This window comes from Sylvia atricapilla, chromosome 17 (genome assembly GCF_009819655.1).
Source record: "Sylvia atricapilla isolate bSylAtr1 chromosome 17, bSylAtr1.pri, whole genome shotgun sequence".
Lineage (NCBI taxonomy): Eukaryota > Metazoa > Chordata > Aves > Passeriformes > Sylviidae > Sylvia > Sylvia atricapilla.
Window position 1 is genome coordinate 3173871 of NC_089156.1, and position 20771 is coordinate 3194641.

At 41.9% G+C, this 20771-nt stretch overlaps 1 protein-coding gene across 2 annotated transcripts; it reads left to right on the top strand.

Annotated features, from left to right (window-relative positions):
• The first annotated feature begins 437 nt into the window (after positions 1-437).
• Positions 438-19650, top strand: PATZ1 (POZ/BTB and AT hook containing zinc finger 1). Of its 2 annotated transcripts, XM_066331270.1 has the most exons (5): positions 438-1723; positions 4097-4160; positions 9693-9864; positions 15474-15611; positions 17399-19650. In XM_066331270.1, exons 1-5 carry the CDS (start codon positions 438-440, stop codon positions 17815-17817), a joined length of 2079 nt encoding a protein of 692 aa, XP_066187367.1. In that variant the 3' UTR covers positions 17818-19650. The 2 variants fall into 2 exon arrangements, with proteins under 2 accessions (XP_066187367.1, XP_066187366.1); XM_066331269.1 differs by lacking the exon at positions 15474-15611.
• The last annotated feature ends 1121 nt before the right edge of the window (positions 19651-20771 follow it).

Below are 20771 nucleotides of genomic sequence, written 5' to 3' on the forward strand. Positions count from 1 at the left end.
GGTATCGCCCCCTCCTTCTCCTCCCCCCAGGGGTGAAAGTGCAAGAGGAAGTGCAGCCGCTGCCATCTTTCCTCCGCTCCAAACACACAGGGACGGACGGAGCCGGCAGCCCGGAGCCGCCGCCGGACCCCCGTCCCTCCCGGCCGCCGCCGCGCCGCGCCCGCCCCTTCCCGCGGCGGCCCCGCGGCCGCAGCGCCTCGTGGCGGCCGGGCCCGGGCGGGGCTCGCGCGGCCGCGCGCGCGCCTCGGCCGCCCGAGCCTTTTGTCTCGCCCCCCCCGCGCCGCGCGAGCCCCTCGCGCCGTGCAGGGAGCGCCGCGCGCGCGCCGCCGCCGGCCCGGGCAGGGGCGGGGAACGAGCAGGAGGAGGCGGCGCGCGCCGCCGGGCGGCCCGAGAGCGCGCGCGCCCCCTGCGGGCGCCGGCGGGGCGGCGCAGCGCCCATGGAGCGGGTGAGCGAGGCCGCCGCCTGCGGCCCCTCGTCGGGCTGCTACACCTACCAGGTGAGCCGGCACAGCGCCGACGTGCTGCACAGCCTCAACCAGCAGCGCAAGAACGGCGGCCGCTTCTGCGACGTGCTCCTACGCGTGGGCGACGAGAGCTTCCCGGCGCACCGCGCCGTGCTGGCCGCTTGCAGCGAATACTTCGAGTCGGTGTTCAGCGCGCAGCTCGGCGACGGGGCAGGTGGCGGCGGCGGCGGCGCGGAGGGGAGCGCGGCGGAGGCGGCGGCCGGCGGGGCCGCGGCGGCGGCCGGCGGCGCCCCCGGGGGCGGGCGGGAGCTGGAGATGCACACCATCAGCTCCAAGGTGTTCGGAGACATCCTGGACTTCGCCTACACGTCGCGCATCGTGGTCCGGCTGGAGAGCTTCCCGGAGCTCATGACGGCCGCCAAGTTCCTGCTGATGCGCTCTGTGATCGACATCTGCCAGGAGGTCATCAAGCAGTCCAACGTGCAGCTCCTCGTGCCCCCCGCACGCCCCGACATTATGCTGTTCCGTCCAGGAGCCGCTGACCTCGGCTTCCCTCTTGACATGACCAACGGTGCCAGTTTGGCACCCAATGGCAATGGCATTGCTGGCATGCCTGAAGACGAGGCCACGCGGGCTGCGCTCACCGCGGCGCAGTCCTCCCTACCTGTCCTGCAGGGTGTGGACCGCCTGCCCATGGTGGCGGGACCTCTGTCCCCACCACTGCTGGCCTCGCCCTTCCAGAATGTTGCTGCTAGCGCTCCCACTTTAAGCACCAAGAGGGGCAGAGGGCGTCCCCGTAAAGCCAATCTCTTGGACTCCATGATGTTCGGTACCCCAGGGGGCCTGCGAGAGGCTGGTATCCTGCCTTGTGGTCTCTGTGGGAAAGTATTCACGGATGCTAATCGTCTTCGGCAGCACGAGGCTCAACATGGGGTGACAAGCTTGCAGCTGGGCTACATAGACATCCCACCCCCACGACTGGGTGAAAACGGTGTTCCTGGTCAGGATGACCCCGACGCGCCTCGAAAAAGAAGCAGGACGAGGAAACAGGTGGCCTGTGAGATCTGTGGCAAGATTTTTCGGGACGTGTACCACCTGAATCGGCACAAGCTGTCACACTCTGGCGAAAAGCCTTACTCTTGTCCGGTGTGTGGCTTGCGGTTCAAGCGAAAAGACAGGATGTCCTATCATGTTCGATCGCATGATGGCTCTGTGGGAAAGCCCTACATCTGCCAGAGCTGTGGAAAAGGCTTTTCCAGGTAAGAGAGTGCTTGTATGGACCACTGACACAAACAGAGACCTAGGAAGTTGATTTTCCTATCCCTTGGAAATGTTCTTAGGATAGTTTGACTGTTCCACTTTAAAATGTTTCAAGGAATGAGACTTCCATCATTTCCTCTGGGATGCTATTCTGCAGTCTCTTGGAAGGGTTTAAAAGTAATTAAGACATTGAACTGGGAGTCAGCTGGCTTCTGGCTAACGTTCCCAGCTTTGTCCCAGAGCTGGTTGTATGCGTGTCCTTGGGCGAATCAGTTAGTCTCTCCCTCAGACGACTCTTCTGTGAAATGGGTGTTGAAGTAATTACCTACCTCACAGAAGTGTCTTGAGATCGCTGATGTGTAGGTAGTTTGAAGGTGCTGTTGAAGTGCAAAATAATACATCTCAAGATTATTATTTTTCTCGTATCCATTTTAAATTTTCTTTTTTCTTAACTTCCCTTCATTTCTCTTAGTTCGTAATGTTTTTTATCACCCAAATGTGAAGGAAGAGGTGAGATTTCAAAGGCTGCAGCATCAAGTATCTTTTAATACATGATCTTTGTGTCCTTTGGGTTTACATCCTTCTGAAGGGGATCCTGTTTCTGCCCTGCAACATACGTAAGATCTGTGCATTTAATGTTGCTGATTTTTTTGTTGTCGCTGTTTGTGGGAGCTAATTTAATAAGTAGTTCGGTACACGTAGTTGTGTTAGTGGTATCTTATAGTCTGAGCTAATGAATTTGAAACTTTTTTGGAAGTTTGCCGCTCGCTTTGAGTGTAGAACTAGCGGGGGGAGGGGGATGCATACACTCTGCTATTTCTGTACCAGCAGTCGGTTTTCCACAGCAGTTGATTTGCTCTGACGTGAGGGAAGGAACGGAGATCTGAAAACAAATCAAAAGGCCAGGCTGCGTAAATTGAGGAATTGTGCCCCTGCTCTCTTTTTGATAGAAGGACTTTCTGTTACTGAAATAAATTATGAAAATGTAGCCCCACCCCCCGTTTTTCTTTTAGATCGGCAGTAATTAGGGACGCATCTTCATAAGGAGTGCAGATTCAGTGATGGAAGGTCACAAAATGAACATTGCATCTGTGGCTAGAAGTGAAAGTACTTTTTTTTTATTATAGCTCTACCTGGGATCGTGTGCCAAGTTTTATTGTTTTTACTGACTCTTAAAGATCTCTGCTGTTGCTGCAGGAAAGGTTTTTGTCATTAAGGGGAAGTGAGAAATACATGTTGAGTTCCTATTTTCCCCGGTAAGTTAATGTGAACAGGCGGGAATGCCCTTACGAAAGTTATCAACAAATCCGTTTGCGGGTCTGTGAAACCGAAGTATGAATGAAAACTAGAGACTCCTCAGTTTCAGTGTTCACTCTTAGGAGCAGCCAGAGGAAGCTGGAAGTGTGAAGTCTGATTTTAGTGTCCTTTCCTGTATTCAGTAGCGCAGCACGTGAGGTCGCTGGGCTTGAGGTACCCAGAGGGACCCCAACCAGTCTGTCCGGTTACACGGCTCCAGCCCAGCGCTGCACATCGCGTGTAAGAGCCCCACCGCAAAGTCCAGCCCGTTTGGTGTCTGCAGTGCGCGAATTCCATCCCGTGCCCTCTCATTGGTGCGGCTGGGAAGTTGGGGGAGGAGAGGGCGGAGAACTTGTTTCCAAGCAGTTTTGGTCTCATACAATGAAAAGCTTTCTTCCCACTAGGAGAAACTCCCACCAGGACAATCTGCAGCTCTTCAGTCCTTTCTCCTTCCGAGTAGGCTTTGCTGGTTGTGAAGAATGGTCTAACTTTTTGCAGTAATAATTTGCTCTTCCATTGCACCTTCTAGTTGGAGTGTTCAGAGCACTTTATTTGTATTAATGCAGTCTCCCTACCAAGGTGTAAGTTAGGAGTATTTCTTCATCTTGCAGGTGGAAAATGTGTCACAGCAACAGAGTTAAGATAGTCTTTTTTTGCAAGATGTGCTTAAAGTTGGATTTTTACATCTGTGTTTAGGACATAAACCAAAAGGATCTGATTTTCAAATATTCAGCAACTAAATCAAAGTGCCCTGATTGTTAAGGTCTAAATAAGATTTTGGATGGGGACGTGCAGGCTTGAAAATCATAACTTGTATTTCCTGTTTCCGCTGATCATTCAGTAATGATTTCTTCCTGAGAAAACGCTGCTTTTTAGCAAGTTGGAGAGGGTGCATAACAAGGTAGTGTCCCAGTTGTTGGCCATCTGGTTCTGGGAAAGTATAAAAAATCACTACATTTGTCATAGATACAGCACTGGGATATTTTTTTTTCCTTTTATTTTCTTTTTTCTTGTTAAAATTGTAACTTTATTTTTAGTATTTGTTTTAAGTGTTCTTATGTGTATTTTCCTTTAAGGCCAGACCACTTGAATGGACACATCAAACAGGTGCATACCTCAGAGAGACCTCACAAATGTCAGGTAGGAGCCAGACTGATGTTGTGGGCAATCTTTGGCATTGCATTTATGTGTGCAGACAATTCTGAAATACCAGTAGCAATACCATGTATATGTGATTTGGGATGAATGTTTGTAAAGAACAGTGTTCCACAGTGACATCTGCTTTACATCCCTCCTGTCCCCCCTCACCTCATCTAGAGCTTTGGTCCTCCTGCCTCCCTCCTCCCCTTCTTCCAGATGTTTTTTCCTACTGTGCTGTCCCAGTCTCACCCTGGATCTCTTTCCCAGCCACCTGGGCTTGGGGGCCATGTCACTGATGATTCCATCCCTCCCCTCCTTGGTTTTTTAATTGCAGTTGTTGCCATCAGGAGGCTCCAATGCTGACTTCATTTTTTTTTAGAATAGCTTCAATAAAAAATCAGTAAATTGTAATTATCGTAACTTGTCAAGATGCTATTTTTTTTTAATTGCGTAGCCTTCAGAACATTGCACTGAGCAAAATTGGAAGCTTTTTTAATCTCAGGGAGAATATAAATAATGGCATCACAATGTCCTTTGTTGTACAGTGTCATAATGTTGTATATAGTTTTTTACTGTTAATAAAGTTTGAAAGATGAAATGAAGGTAGGTATTTTGTAATCCATTTATAGAGAGATTTAAAAGGTGCCTGGAAGTATCAATTAAAACAAAGTTGAGAATCAGCTTCCACCATCACACACTGCCATCAGAGAGATGTTGGGCAAACTTTTAAAACAGTTGTTGGGCTAACAATCTCCATGCTTAGCTTCTGAAGAAATATTTCATATTTGTTTAAAGAAGCTGGAGCAAGATTCTTCTTTTTTTTCTTTTGAAGACAGTGAAGGTTAGAGGATTGTTTCTTCTAAAATATTTAACCACATGTTATGAGCCTAGACAATCCTACATTATTGCTGCCTCCTGATCTGCATTGTTGCATATTTTGACACACCTATGTGTCCTTCAAATTGTTAGAGTTTTGAAACATTTTTAAGTTTTAAGAATCCTGAGAAGTTTTCCAGGCAGCTGGAGCATCTGAAGGTTTCTGTTGACATCCATGTGATCTGTGGAAGCCCAGCACATTTGAAAGTCAGGCCATAGAGCTGTCACATTGATTTAACTGGGTCCTATATAAAGCCTTAGATTGGCTCGAGCTTCTTGAGGTGATTTATGGGTTACAGATTGATACAAATTGCAAAATTCCACTCATGAAAAGAATTCACAATGTGGGGACAGCAAGAGGTCTGTGGATGAACTGATGATGAGTGTTTACCTCCCAACATGAAGAGACACTCCTCAGTCTTTGCTAGTTGATGCCAAGATTACTGGATGAACACTGCTGACAAATAACAGGGAATTGTTGTTAGCTGTGAATTGTCCTTTGCCAGCTGATGACTGATAATGCTTTTATAGTTTAACATTGATTTAAGAATATTAAATATCAACTTTGTGTGCATCAGAGGATACACTAAGAGCTCAGAAGTAGAGAAATATGGAAGCTAAGATGGCACAGCCAAGCTCAACTCCATTTCCTTGCACACACGTGTTTTGTGATAGCAGTTTCCAGGAATAGTATTTCTTACTGTGTGTTGTCTAAAGTGCCATAATACTGTATGCACTGTTCATTTCAGTTAAAAGGTATAGGCTATAGGTTACAATCATCAGAGTCAAGATTGTACTTCAGGCTTGGGTTGTTCTTGATTTTGGATTGTTTAGCCCTGCAGAGTTAATTTTTCATGAATCTTAAGGCACAGAAAATTTGTTAATGACCTGTTGTGTGTCTTTGCAGAAAACGCTTTGTAATATCCTATCAGATTTAGAAACTCTTCTTGAATATGCACAGATCTGCTATACATGGTAGAAACAACAGAAGGATGCAGTCACTGAAAACTTGTTTCAAATATAAAAACTGATGTATAAATGGATAAAGTTCTCCCTGTGATTATCTCATAACCAGTTATGTGTCTGTTCTGTTATGTGTATCTAACACAGGATCTGGCCACCAAGAAGGAAAATATTAATGTTTGCCCGTTTTCCATTCTCTTTTTCCATTGATTTTGTTTGGCAAATTAGCTCCCCCTGAGAGCAGCCTGAACAGCATTGAGCATCCTTTTTGAATCTGTTCAGTTCTGTTGAAAATTCCTGTTATTGTCATGCTTTGTTTATGTTTACTGGAAAAGAGAATTACTCGGTCAGTGAACAGAAGAGCACTCCAGAATCCTTTATTGTAATGGCATTTTTGGATTTTGTGCTCTGTTACGATTTAGACAAAGTGGCCATTTACCTGAGCTCTTAGGTGTCTTTGCAGACCAGTGATATGTAATGTTTTGTTGGTGTGGCATCACAGTACACTTTGGAGTAACAAAACAAAAAAGTGGGAAGGTGTCAATCCAGCTTCAGAATAAATGAAAGTATGAGAGACAGGACGATTTTAAGCTGAACATCCCTGCAACAGCTGTAGTTTTCAGTGCTCAGTTTGTAATGCTGCACTCATCCCCTGAAATAATGGCTGTGTTTCACAGATCTTTCACAAGTATCCTGAATTCCAGCACCTCTAGCACCTGATGCCAAAGTCTTGACTCCAGCTTTTTCATTACTGATAAGATAGACTCAGATTAGGCAAGATCTCCACAGAGCCAAAGCAGCTGAGAAATTAGATCCAAGAAGTTGTCTTGGTGTCCAGGCAAATAGCCCTGTGGATCTTTTTCCTTGGATTGTTGCACTGGTGAATTTATATTTTTTGCCCCAGTCTGACCATTGAGTTCTGGCTAAAGGAGGAGTGAGTCATTTTTATGGCCAGAATGGGGCAGCTCAGTTCCTGACCCCATGGGCTGGGGTGAAGCTGTCAGCTTTGGCATGTCGATGTATGAAAGTCAGGCTGCAGTTTGGGAGCAAACAGTGATCTGGAAATCTGTGGACATGAAAGAACAAGGGGAGAAAACAGAAGTTTGCTCCTCTCAGAGACAAGACAGGGTGTTCTTCTGGCAAATCAAATTAAAAAAGAAAAATGCAGATTAAATCAAAGCACAACTTAATTGGCATCCCAAGTCCAGTGCGTATCCCATTGATTTCAATGCAGAATGAGTTTCTTCCTGTCCTAATTTCTCTTACTTCCTGCCTATTAGCAGGAAAATGGCAGCCACCATGGAATAAGCTCAGAGACATCCACATCCATAGAAAAGTTGAAACTTCAAGAGGTATTTCTTAAACAATGTTTTTTAAACTTTATATATTCTTTTTGGTCTATTTATATACCTGTGCAATGTTTGATAGGAAAGCACTGGAGAGTTTTCTTTTATAATTAACAATTAATGATAAATACTTAGCACTTATTTAGCACTTCACATCTTTCATAAAATAAAACTTTTTTTTCTCTATACCTTTTATAAATATTAACTATTTGAATATTAACTTTGGGGTTTTCTTTAACCCTAGTCCTGTCTCCCATTGTTATGATTCAGCTAAACTGGTTCTTGCTTTCTCCACTGGACTTAGTTATTGTTTTTAAGCTTTGTTGCAGATATATTTGCTATATAGCTTATCCAAAGGTGAGCTTTACACAGCTCAGCAGCAAGTGAGAAATCAAACACATACATTTTTATATTGCTTTTCCCTAAGCTTTCAACTTGCTAAGTTCATTGTGGGCTAGATTTGGTTTTACTTCTGGCATTGCTGTATTTATGTGATTTGTCTCTGGTCTGCTTCTCATTGGCTAATGCACTCCCAGTGCTCAGGAATGGACCTTCCTGCAGCTCCATAGCTTTAGAGTTATTGCTGATGGATCTCTTGGCTGTCATTGTTGATAGTCCAGTCATATGTCTTTAGTTGATATCCAACAGATTGGTTAGTATCAGTGCTGCAATCCTGCCTTAGGAGAGTGCTTACCTCTAAGAACACTTTAGTAAGTGAAAGCTGCACCTGTTTTGCTCAGCGCTGTGTACTGAGATTACAAATGAAGAGAAATCATTCATGTTCAAGAATTTGTCTCTTAAACCTCCCTACTTGTGATTTATAAATCTTTGTCTGGTGGGCCTAGTTAAACTCTGTATGTCGCAGAAATCCAGATAATTTTACTGTTGCCTTTTTAATTTCATTGAGTCCTGACCCTCTGAGGTGTTAAGTCCCATACTTGCTGTGGAGCAGCCTCAGCTCCATGGGAGTTTTCCACACTTCAGCATCTCACATGATCAAATGAGTGTAAAGCCTGTTGAAATTGATAGGTGCTTTTCTGCTGCCTTCAATGGTTTTTGGATTGAGCTCTTGATTAACTGAGTTCCATGTAATTACATTATCCTCTTCTGTATTATCAATTTCTCTTACTTGAATTATAATTTTGGAATTTTACTAAGATTGTTACTTTAACAAGTCTTATCTCTATTGAAACAGTGGTTTAATTACACACTGATATTTAAAAATGCAGATTATACCCAGTTCCCAAGACTCTGAACAGCCTCATATGATTTCTTTGGGGATTCTGGTTATAGCTCTTAAAACTGTGTTACTTTATATGAAGTTGGTATAAACAAAACACTGTAAACTCTTGAATGTCACTGCTCTGGCTTGGTCTGGTCATTCTGATGTGTGTTTGCTTTTGTTTCTCCTCTTGCACTTGTGAAATGATTTAGATTATAACTCTAATACCTTGTGCAGCATATTGCTGGTGATTTATTTCCCTTCACACATTAGAGACAGAGCAAGCCTTTCAGAACTGGCAGGCCACTGTGGGCACAGCCAAGCCTGCCCCTTGCTGGCGTTATGAAAATGGGAGGGAGCCTTCACTTCTCATGCAGATTTCAGCTGGAAAGTGGGCAAATAGAATCAATATTATCTTATGCCAAATCAAGCTTGTTTTGTGCTAGTAAATGGAATATGATACCAGGGGTAAGTTAAAACAGATTATGATGTCATGCAGTTATTTTGATACCTGCTCAGTTTTGAGGCTTCACTTCCACGGTTTGTCTGCACTGCTGCTGTGGATGCCAGGATGACTCTTCTACTGTCTCTCGTCATATTGTCATCCCAGATAATTCTCTGAGCCTTTGTTGGTGTGTCTTCACACTCCAAAAGAATTCTGTGTACTGCAGTTAGATTTATCTCATCAAAGAGTATAATTTAGGAAAATGACAGAGAGGACATTTGAGTGGCTTAAAGTGATTGTAATGGCTCAGTGAAATGGCAGAACTTATTGTAAATGGAGCAAAGTGGTTTCTGCTATTTCTTCTGTTAAAAATTACTTAAAATTTTAGTATCTTCATCCTCATAAAGGAGCTAAAGCCTTACAACTCTATCTTGGTGTAAGTTTTATTGTCTGCAATGTGTCAGAGCTGTTTTCTTGCTGCTTTAGTTCTTTTGAGTAGTAACACTACATCTTGTGTTTGTGTTCTGAATTTATCTGGGGGAAAATGGCTTGTGCATCATGTAATTTTTTGTGTTTGCACAGGATCTAAGGTATTTACACTAAAGAATACTAAATCTATTCAACAGTATCAGTGCTGGTAGCAGAGTTGATGAGTCACATGGTTCTCGTTGTACCTGCAGACTTGTAATGCTTCCTTTGCCACGCGTGACCGGCTGCGCTCACACCTGGCATGTCATGAAGACAAAGTTCCATGCCAGGTGTGTGGGAAGTACTTGAGAGCAGCATATATGGCAGATCACTTGAAGAAGCATAGTGAAGGACCAAGCAATTTCTGCACTATCTGTAACCGAGGTAATGAAGAAACTCTTTTTTTATTCCAGTGGGATGGGACAGCACTCGAGAGGAGCTGTAAGGCTGCGTGACTCTCTGCAACAGGAGGAGGTTATACCCTACTGATGTACATACTCTGCTTTTCCTACTGAATACTTAACCCTGAAACTGATGGAGTGTAGGTCTGGCCTTTTCACACAGCAGATTGTTCCCAAAGAAATTCAGTTTAAATTCGAAACAAATTTTATTAGCCAGATCCCTATACAATAACCATGATAAGTTGCCTTGCTGCTGTTTAACATAGATCTGTTTTTTTTTCTATACCTGATTAGACTTGAGCCCTTGCAGTCAGTTTGGAAGAAGAATGTTTTTGTATCTTTCAACATCAGGTTGAAAATCATACACTGAACATAAATCTACATTATGTTACTAAGTCTTACTTAACCTCCTGGTGCAATAGAGTCAAGCTGCTTCTCCCTCTTAACACAAGAAACTGCTTTGTACTAGTGTACATTTCTAAGGCATACTTTGTAAAGAGCATTAGAAATGTGCTTTACCTTTATTTGTAAAATATGGCTTTTCACAGTTGGAAGGGACCCATAAAGATCATTGAGTCCAACTCCCTGCTCCATGCAGCACCATGTAAAACTAAACCATATGACTAAGCTTGTGAAGCTTTTCCATCTCTTTGTGGTACTCTTCAGTTGGAGAGAGGTGGAAATTTAGGCTTTGTGGGATGTAAAACAAGCTGGAAAAATTATTTTGATTTGTTGGTGTCTTTTTTTTGAGGGATTAATTCACAAGTTGGAAGTGCCTTTTTGGCTCACACAGGTATACACAGCTAGTAGGTGTTAGAGGAGGTCGCTGCTGTGTTTTGGGATCTTGTTTTTTCTGGTGAGTCTTCTTTCCTGACCTGTGTTCTGTTTTCTAGTTTAAGAAAGGTGAAATCTTGAGAAAATAAAGCTCTGCTATGTTTAGTGTGCAAACTGTAAGGGAGCTTTTGGAGTTGATGAACAATGAGACATTAAATTGCAAGGGAGGTGTTTCCACTAATTGAACAGTCTGTAAATCCTGAAAGTGATGTTATCAGTGTGAGTGGAAAAGGCGTCTGGGTTGAAGTTTATCCTGATTCTTTTTGTGACAACAACATGGAAGATACTGTTTGACATCCAGGTGCTGTCCTGCTCTCCTTCCACTGAACGTGGTGCCAAACAGAAACTCAGATGGGTTGGGAGGAGTTGTCTTGTTTCCACGATTCTGAAGCGTGACTTTCAGCTTAACTACCACTGGATGTCACTGCAGTTCTTTGGAAATGGAGCCAGTGTGACAAAGACAGACCTGGCATTCAAACAATGAAATGACTAAGTGGTTTATTCACATTTTACAAGTCTAAATGTACAGTGGCAATTTAAATAAAATACACCTCTGTAAAAGGATAGGGAACCTGTTGTACAGCAAACTTTAATCAACTACTTTCTTCTTATGATTTGTGTATTTCATGGGAGTTGTCAGAATTATCTACTGTGAATTTCAGGATTTAAAAATGTAATAATAAATAATGTTAAATTTCATAGGAAGTGTTGAAATTCATAGGAAGGGGAAGCTACAGACTGGATTTGTCCAACAGTTGTGTTGTGAACTCATTGTTTTATGCTGTAAATTTTGATTATAGCTTTATGATCAACGGGAGCAGAATTTTTAATCCCAGGTGTTCTAAAATCAAAGTATAATGTTCCTTGTTTTAAATTGTTATTTTTAAAACTGTAGAGCCTGGCAAGATTAGGTCTAGTGGAAAAATTCTGGATTAAAAATATCTATTTGATAGGCATTGGTGCAATCAGAAGCCTCACAGTAACCTGATCACAGCTGTGCCATGGCTGAGGTGCTTGTGCCGTGGAATTGTGTTTATTCTTCCCTTGCCTAATGTGCTGATGTATTTTTTAATTGAAACTTAGCTGGTTCTGGATATAGTAATTGTCAGCCTCTGGATATAGTAATTGTCAAGCAAGAATGCTCTACAAGCTCAAGCTGCTTGTGGAGAGAATTTTGGATGCTGGCCACTTAAAAAAAAAAAAAGTGGATGAAAAGGTGACTCTTTACGCAGCTCAACATTCCCAGTGTTAATGATAGAGCTTAGACTCCCTCAGTTTATCCCACTGGACTGAAAGCTTTTCTCTGGAACTTAATGAAGTGTCTCATGTTGTTTTAAAGGTATAATGGGTTTAGGAGATGGGAAGGGATCTCAGTACCTGACAGAAAGCGGTAGCCAATGGTTTGCCATTTCATGAGGGTTCATTTGTTGATCATACTTACTACTTTCACAATGTGGCAGTATAATTTAAAAAAACTACCAGCTGTGATTTGGTGTTTTTTCCAGGTTGTTTTCCTACTCAAGGGTTTTTTGCTTAGAGTAATTATGGCAGCAATTAAATCAGGGAAACAGTGAAATGGTTTTGGGGGGTTTTGTATTGGTTCCTTTTTTCTCCCTGGGATTTTAGAGTTTGTTTTTCTTCTCTTTTTGGTTTGATATTTTGTTGGGTTTTGTTTTTTCCTTAAAGAATTTGTCCAAAATGTGCTAAAAAAAACTAATCCTCAAGCTTCACTTTTTTTAAGACAAATTCTCTCTAATCAGTTTAAATGAAGAAGACATGCTCCTGTTGCATTGTTACACAATCTTCTATTACCATCCTTAGGAACTTTATTTGCTTGTGTGGCTTTTACAAAGAATTCAAGAGATTAATGACTTTGGCAGGTCTAGAGCTGGTACTCAGTAATAACACCTGCAACTCAGAACTTTGGGGTTGTGTTTCAAACACATACACATTGTTTGTTGCACAGAATCAAATTAGTTAGGGAAAGGGTAACTATTCCAATGACAAATGAGAATTTATTTTTATAATTCTGAGTTTTTAAAAATTTAAAAAATTCCGAGTTCTTGTACATTTCATAGTGGACAGAGTCCATTAAAGCTAGACACATTCTCCTCATGTTCCAGCTAAATTCAATTACAATTTTTGAACAAGGAGCATCCTGCAATTATTTCTATAGTTTATCTCCTTATAGATCTTATCCAAGAGATCAAGGGATAGGTCTCATTTATATAAAGGAGATTATTTCTTCATACTAGAAAAGCCGATATTACAAATATGTGTAGTGAGGAAATTATCTGCCCTGCAAAGTAGAGAAATGTGTATGAGTAAAGCAATAAATACATTCCTTCTCTGAAAAATACTGCCACTTTATCCTCTGGATTAGTCTGACTTTGCTCTGAAAGAGACTTTTAAGAGTGAAGGATTATGATCTATGAACCCCCCATCTTCCTAGGACTGGCATTCATAATTAAAGTCTGGTGGAGATAAAAAGGCCAGTGCTAAGTGCTTCAGGAAAAAATTAGGATGAAAACAACCCCAAAAAGTCTCCCTTTATACAGTTTCCCATGGAGCAGTTGGCATTCTTATGGTTTTGATGGAAGCTGATGACTCACATGTTCATCTGCCAAGTGCATAAAGGGGAGCTAACGCACTTTGCAGCAGTTTTCATTATATAAAACAATGTACTCTACAAATAGAACTGCAGAGTTCAGAAAAAATATTGTGTGCAGAGATTACAAGTTCAGATTTCCCTGTTGTGGTGTAGAAAAACACTGAATACCTGCATGTAGTCCTTTTTAATGGTTGGCAGTGAGATTTTAATGCATTGCTGCATCAAAGAGGTTGATCTCAGCATGCATGTGGTTGTTAGCCACACGTGTGAAATAAGGAAAGCATCTCATAGGTGGAAGTGTCACCATTTTATATGTGCACCGTGCCCTTTTCTCTACCAGTCAAAGACTGGTTCTTTCAGGTCTACAGTGAGGTTTTGGTGTTTGTAAGAATTTTCAATGCAGCATTTTGTGTCTGAGGGTAGGTCTTGCATTATTTCAGAGGATAAAATCCTTACTTTAATTCCCCAGATGACTTGGCCTTGGTGATTCTACTCCCTTGTATTCTGAGAGTCGTGTGTTCTTGGTTTCTTCAGTTGTGATGTATCTACTTCTCTGTACTTTTATCTTCAGCTCAGGGGTCCACAGTAACTACCTCTTGTTCATTCCCAGCAGCCTGCCCCTTTTCCCTTCAGCAGGTTGCAGTGGAGTTCTTGCTTTGCAGGTCCTGTGTAGATAATTCTTAATAACCCCTGGATAAAAGTCAGGGTAGAGGGATATTCTGTGTGCTAGGCACGGGGAAATCTAGTGTAAAGCCACATTCATTGTTAAATTCAGCACCTGAAACTAACAGCTGCAGTCAGAAAATCCACCCCAGAGAGGTGTGTAGTATTTGGTTTGCAGGCTTCCTAATATATTGCTGTATATCATCAAATGTAAATGCAGTTAAATCACTACAAAAATGGCTTTATGGTAGAATATCTATTCATATTTTAAGCAAAGTATTGTTACGAAAGTTCTCTTGCAAGGACTTGAGCTGTAAATGGTTTAAAAAAATCTAGAGCTTGGGTTTTCTCTCTCCAGAAAGGGAACCTGCAACTCTGGGTGTGTGATGGTGAACCTTGTGTTGTCTTCTTAGTTGTTAGTGGAAATGTTTCTAACATGAAAGTGCCATAATACTCTGTTCAAAATATAAAAGAAAATTTAGCTGGTTGGTGGTGGTAGCTTTACCTCTGTAGGAAGCCTTTAAAACTCTCTCCTCCTTGTGCCTCCTATGTGGTCCAAACATACTAGTAGTGATTGCAGATCTTACTGAGGTTGAATTAAAAAACATTCCAAAGTATATGTGAGATCATTTATTGCGTTAAAGAAAAACAACATATTTGTGAGACTTAAAAAAAAAAAACAACATTTTAAAAAGCACATGCACAAATGTAAAAAAATCTGGTTTGTTCAGAAATTAATTGTTTGATATATATGTTTTTTATTTTCAGTGTTTGGATCTTACAGATTAGAGCTAATAAAAATACTGAAATTTATTTTTAGTACTCTTTGTTAACTGTAGACAAAATATGAGTTCTAGCATATTTTTTTAAACTCGGGATGCGCTGACTGCAGGAAATGTTTTTCAAAAATTAGAGCAAAACTGTATGCCTTAAAAAGTCAGTAGTTTCAGCTTTCTGCCTTCTAGAAGTCAGTATAAGTGCTAGAAACCTAAGGGGAAAGTGCTTAAAAACCAGCGAGGGTTGTTACTAGACAGCATTCCTTCAGATCTTAACAGCATAAAATCAACTAATTGGAGCTATCTTCCAAAGTATTATCAGATGGCAAAAGCATTTTTAATTAAAATAAATAAAACAGCACAAAAAATGGTGAAGAGACATGGGTGCCTTTTTGTATGATGTCTCTTCTGCCTTTTTTTCCAGAAAGTTTCATGTCACCTGCTAGGTTTGCTTTTTACACAGAATTTGTTTTTTAAGGAGGCTGTTCTCTCTTTGTGACTAACAAAAAGCAAACCCAGTCTGATGAGAAGTGTGCACTGCATTATTGCCTGATGATGACAGGACTCCTACGTGAGCATGTCAGAGGGAACTGGTGGAACAGCAGCTTTGCAATAGGGAGCAGGAGCAAGAGAAAGATTAAAGGAACAGGGAAGGCAGATGTGTGTCTTTGCTGGTGGCAGGATCTCATCTCCTTTTATCTTGTTTAGGTTTCTCCTCTGCCTCCTACTTAAAGGTCCATGTTAAAACCCACCACGGTGTTCCCCTTCCCCAGGTCTCCAGGCACCAGGAGTCCATCCCGAATGGGGGAGCAGCGTTCCACTGCGTCAGGACCTATGGCATCAAAGGCAAGAGACTCGCTGCTCTGCACCTTGCTGCTCTGGGCAGAGCTTTGTGTTGTGGGGCGTTGGGCTGGGCACGAGAAAGGGGAGGGAGGAAGGACAGGGAGAATACTGGAGAGAAGCTTAGGGAGATGCAGAGAAATCCCATAGCATCACGTAGGTTCTAACACCTGTCATTGGATAGCTGATTTAACAAGTCTAGGGGAGGGACATGGACACAGAAGAGTATGTGAAGTTTTGACAGCTTCTTCAGTTTGGAAAATTGGAAACACCTTGTTAGTTCATCTTGACCCTCTTCCTTGGAGCAATCAGCATCTGAACTTTGCCTGAGGACAAGTTCATTAGTCCCATTCCACTTGAATCTCGTGTCAGTCAAACCCCGTGACTGGTTTTGATAGGAGCCATCTTGTACATGCAGCCAGCTGTCTGTAGCTAAACTTACACTTCCAAATGCAGTTGTTGGGGAGGAGAGGTAAAGGGCAATACTACTGGTGCTTTCTTGTTGGTTTTGACATTCATTTAACTTGGGTAGGGGGAGAAAAAGATGTTACTGTAAGCATAGCTGAGGAGTACTGAACTTCTGAACAAATAAAGCAGTGTGTTTATCTGTGTAGGATAGGTTTTTGCTTCTTGGTTTGAGCTGTCAGTATTCCTGGTGAAAGCGAAACATCAGAAAATTCTTCAAGGCCATAGTTTTTCTGGGTTTTTTCTTACTCAGGAGATCACAGTAGGCTGGGTTAAACAAAGTCTGTGCCAGCAGAAAGCTCGAGTTGTGTAATTATTTCTGTTGAAGTCTTGATAGAGTTACTACAGAAACCCTTTAGTTTTGGGTGGTGTGCTGACTTAACAAGGGGTTTATTCCAGCTCAGTGGTGTATTGATTTCATGCATATCCTGTTAGGTTTGTAATGCTGGGTCCAGAGCAAATCTGTCTTTTGGGTTGTGCCAAGTGGTTCTTTGGTCTCTTTGAGTTAATAGTAGGTAGAGCCTATTTGTATTCAGAGACTCCTTTAGTGAGCAGTCTGGGTTTCTCACGCTCATTCACATGCACTGAGCAAAAAAGTGTGGACAAACTTCCTTGGCATAATGCCAGAGGAGAATGGGGAAGACTCCAAACATACCAATGCCTTTGCCAGGACACACATCCAAATAACTTAACATCCCTAACCTCTCTGCTGTTTCACACTGCAGTATTTAAAGATAGAATAATTTTAGGTCGCGAAGTGAACCTCTAATAGTGTTGCGCTTGTGAAAAAGAGTTCCTTGAGACTAAATGGAATTGCACTTCTTGAATTGTAGTAGCTCACTGGTGTTTTGCTGAGTGTTTCCAGGTTTCTTCACATCTTGCTGCAGCCTGTTGGACTTCATGAAGTTTCTAGGCTCTCCCCCAAAGTATCAACAGCATTTCAGAAGTGTGCAAGTGAATTGTACAGTTGAAAACTCATCATTAGGTCCATCCTTTTGTAGTGTCTGAGGTGTAAACATTGTGAGACATCCTTGGGATTCACAAAGTGTTATATAAACCAGAGACCCAGTGTGGTTGCATTCAGTATCATGACAAATCCCTAATGAAACCCCAGCTGTTGCTCTGATGGCAGCCTGGTGGTTTGGAAAGGGGACCTATGGTCAAGGGCTTTAGAATACGAGGGATTGAATGTTAAGTGTGTATCATTGTGTTGTGACTGGCATTAATGTGATCAGGTGGTAACCAATCTAATTAATTTTGATGCATGTTAAATATCTTCCTTTGGGAGCTAAGATTCTGAAAACTTCCCTCTTTTCTTTTTCCTGTAGAAGGCCAGAAATGTTCCCATTCGGACCCGATTGAGAGTTCTGATTCATATGGAGACCTCTCTGACACCAGTGACCTCAAGACTCCTGAGAAGCAGAGCACCAATGGGTCCTTCTCGTGTGACCTGGCAGTCAGCAAAAACAAAATGGAGACGGAAGGAGAGAAGAAGTACCCGTGCCCTGAATGCGGCAGCTTTTTCAGATCCAAGTCTTATCTGAACAAACACATACAGAAAGTTCACGTCAGGGCCCTTGGTGGCCCACTGGGGGACCTGGGTCCTGCTCTAGGATCCCCCTTCTCACCCCAACAGAACATGTCTCTTCTGGAGTCGTTTGGGTTTCAGATCGTCCAGTCAGCATTTGCATCATCCCTAGTGGATCCAGAGGTCGACCAGCAACCAATGGGGCCAGAGGGAAAATGAGATCAGTTGGATCTTAACAAAGCAAAGCGGCAGTCTGGCTATAATGATAAGATGCTGTGAATGAAAGAGGAAATAATGGAATTTGGTTCTATAGCTGAGAAATTTTTATTCATTTTAGCTTCCCTCTTTGTCTCATGCCCTACCCCACCTTTAAACCTTCACTGGGGAGAGGGAGAAAATGCTTCTTTAGCTGATAAATTACAGAAGATGGTGGCCTTGAATAGGAGACATGACCCAAAACAATTGGAGCTTTAGAGGCTGCTGCTGGTGTTTTGTTTGTGTTGTTTGAGAGTAATCAAAAGTTACCAGCACTGGTCTGAGAATGAGACAGTCCTAGTGACCGAGGCACCTGCGGAGCTGCAGCTACAGGGAGCTGTGATTTTGTCCTCTCTCTATTCCCCCACCCACCCTACACTCCCCCAGAAAAACAGTAAGTTTAAAACACAGACCCATTATTGAATATAATGTTAAGTAAAATGCCCCATGGTTCCTAGCAGGTTACAATGCAGTTGTCCTTTTAAAACCAGAAACATTTAAAGAAGGTGAATTTGAGCCCCTTCTGCCTTTGTGAGGCTGTGAGTGCTGCAGCAGGACTGAGCTGCTGAGAAAAATCACCTTTCAGAACAGGTTGTTTTTATTACTTTTTACCATTAAACTTGCTGTCAGGTTTTTAATTCTTTATTATTATTATTATTTTAGGACCTGTTGTAGTGAATTGCTACTGAAAAGCCAGTCTAAGGCGATACACAGAGCACTCGTAAAGCAGCAGTCACATTAGGGTTAGTATTAATTTTTTTTTTAGATGTACCATAATTAATAACTTGGCTAGTTGGTTGTTTTAAGTTTATGAAAGACATAGTTTTTATGAAAAGAGAAAAAAAAGAAAAAAAAGAAAAAAAAAAAAAAAGGAAGGAAAAATACCATTACAGTCTGGTTGGCTGGTGCTCATTTTTCATGTGGGGACCTAGGGGATGAACACAATCAGCTATCGGGTTAACATGATGTACCACTGACTTGTTTAGTGTGAATAAACCCAGGGGTTCACAGAGTGATTTTGGTTTAATTGGATTGGACTCTATTAAAGAAGTTAGTATGTTACTTTGCATCCCCTCGTTTTGTCTGGTTTTTGAGCAATTTAGCCACCTGTCCTAAAGGTGTGCAAATGAGAGCCAGTAAATAATATGTGAATCCCACTCTGCACTGTGCTGTATTCTCAGTGAGCTGGGCTTTTTGGCCACAGTTGTGCTCTCCTGATCTGTCTCTAGTCAGGTTTGCAAAAGCCACTGTTACTCCTTTCTTTTCCAAACGAGAAGGGTTTCTAGTATAAGAGGTGGGAATTGCAAACAGCATATCTTTGAAAAAGAATTGATTACAAAATGCAAAGAAGCTGCATTCCAGGCTGTTGGACATTCCATTTAATCTAAAAATAGCACTTGTGCAGAAATAAGGTCCTTTCTTGACCCTCCCTTTCCTTCCATGTAACTAGTCACGGTTTTATGTACCAAACCCAGGTATAAATGTTGTTTAACACAGGGTTAGGAGTTAGGAATACTCTGAGTTTTAATTATGGTTCTGCTGTTGATGCTCAAGGTCACATAGAACAGTTTCCTGAATTTATCCCTTAATTTCATACCTGTGAAGAATCTTCTCTACATCACAGTTGCTGAGAGGGTTATTGAGCAAAGGTTTAGCAGTGATTTGGTAAACTGCTTTGTGTACTGAATGTTTCTAAAGGCCCCTCTGAAGAGCCCGTGTCCTGCACCAAACTTGAATCCCATGAAATCGTATCTATCTCCTTGGACCAGGTTCTCATTTGCTGATCTGTCTGTGTAAACGTGCTGCTATTGTACCACAGCCTGCATTGCCCAGGGGCTTCTAATCCAAGACCTATAGCTGATGCTTAAGTGATATTTCCATTTTGCTTTTATGTTAAAATTAGAGAGCCCTTTGTAACTATGGATTTTGGAACTACATTCTAAATTCTACAGATTTAGAAGACCCAGATTCCCTCTTGTAAGAAACTACTTTTTGTACTTGCTCTCGACTATTATAAATCAAGGATGAATAATCAATGGCTTTCTCTTTATAGCACCAGCACTTTCTAAATTGAGAGCATGTTGCAGTGGACTTGATGTTTTGCTATTAATCTGTGTTGGGAGACTGAAGGACATGTTCTTCTCCAGTCATCTCCTCCCAGAATCCTGGAATAGGTATGAGCCTCATTTAAAAGGAAAAAACCAGTGAAACACACAAACCCCACCACTAAAGCTTCATGGAATTTCTCTTGTACTGGTAAGATTAGTAGACAGGTAAAAACAGAACATCTTAGAAAAGTGACAAAACATTTTAAAATACCTTACAAATCTAGTGCTGAGACAACCTTGTAAGTTTCCAAGCAAATCAGGAGAGAGTAGGTTTTCCAGTCAGCATAACAATTTGTTTGGGTTAGCAAATGCAGCTGCAGTCACTAATTTACTAATAGCTCATAATTAATCCACAAGGGGAAATTTCTGTTGAACTGAGGCTTTATGCTGAAAGACAGAAGTTTTTGTCCCCGGTGTTCCTATTTGCACTCAAAGAAGGTGCATTAGTCATAAAATTCAACTTCAAAAGCTAAGTCCAGAGTACAGAATACTTTCATCCTACATTTGGCTCCCCTGACTTTAGTGTTACAAGTGGGTTGAATTTTGGCTGTATCTATCAGAATTTAATTTTGAATGCTACAGAATTTGACCTGGTGAAACAAAAGAAAAGCCTTTATCTGAAAACGAAGCCTTCTAAAACACTGTGTATTCTGCTTGTCAAAGAAAATGCTTACTAAGTTGTCATGAATACATTGAATGAAAACTACTTACTTCTCAGTCTAGTGGACAGGGAAACAATTAGGCAGGAGGTTAACAATCCTGAAATGACAGTTCTAGATCATCCTAGTGTAAATGGGAGAGATTTGTACC

Bases quoted from the DNA above. Each gene is read 5' to 3' on its own strand.
- PATZ1 (XM_066331270.1), top strand. From the start codon at position 438: ATGGAGCGGGTGAGCGAGGCCGCCGCCTGCGGCCCCTCGTCGGGCTGC. The intron at 1,724-4,096 runs GTAAGAGAGTGC...TTTTCCTTTAAG, and splicing joins TGTGGAAAAGGCTTTTCCAG to GCCAGACCACTTGAATGGAC. The intron at 9,865-15,473 runs GTAATGAAGAAA...TATCTTGTTTAG, and splicing joins CTGCACTATCTGTAACCGAG to GTTTCTCCTCTGCCTCCTAC.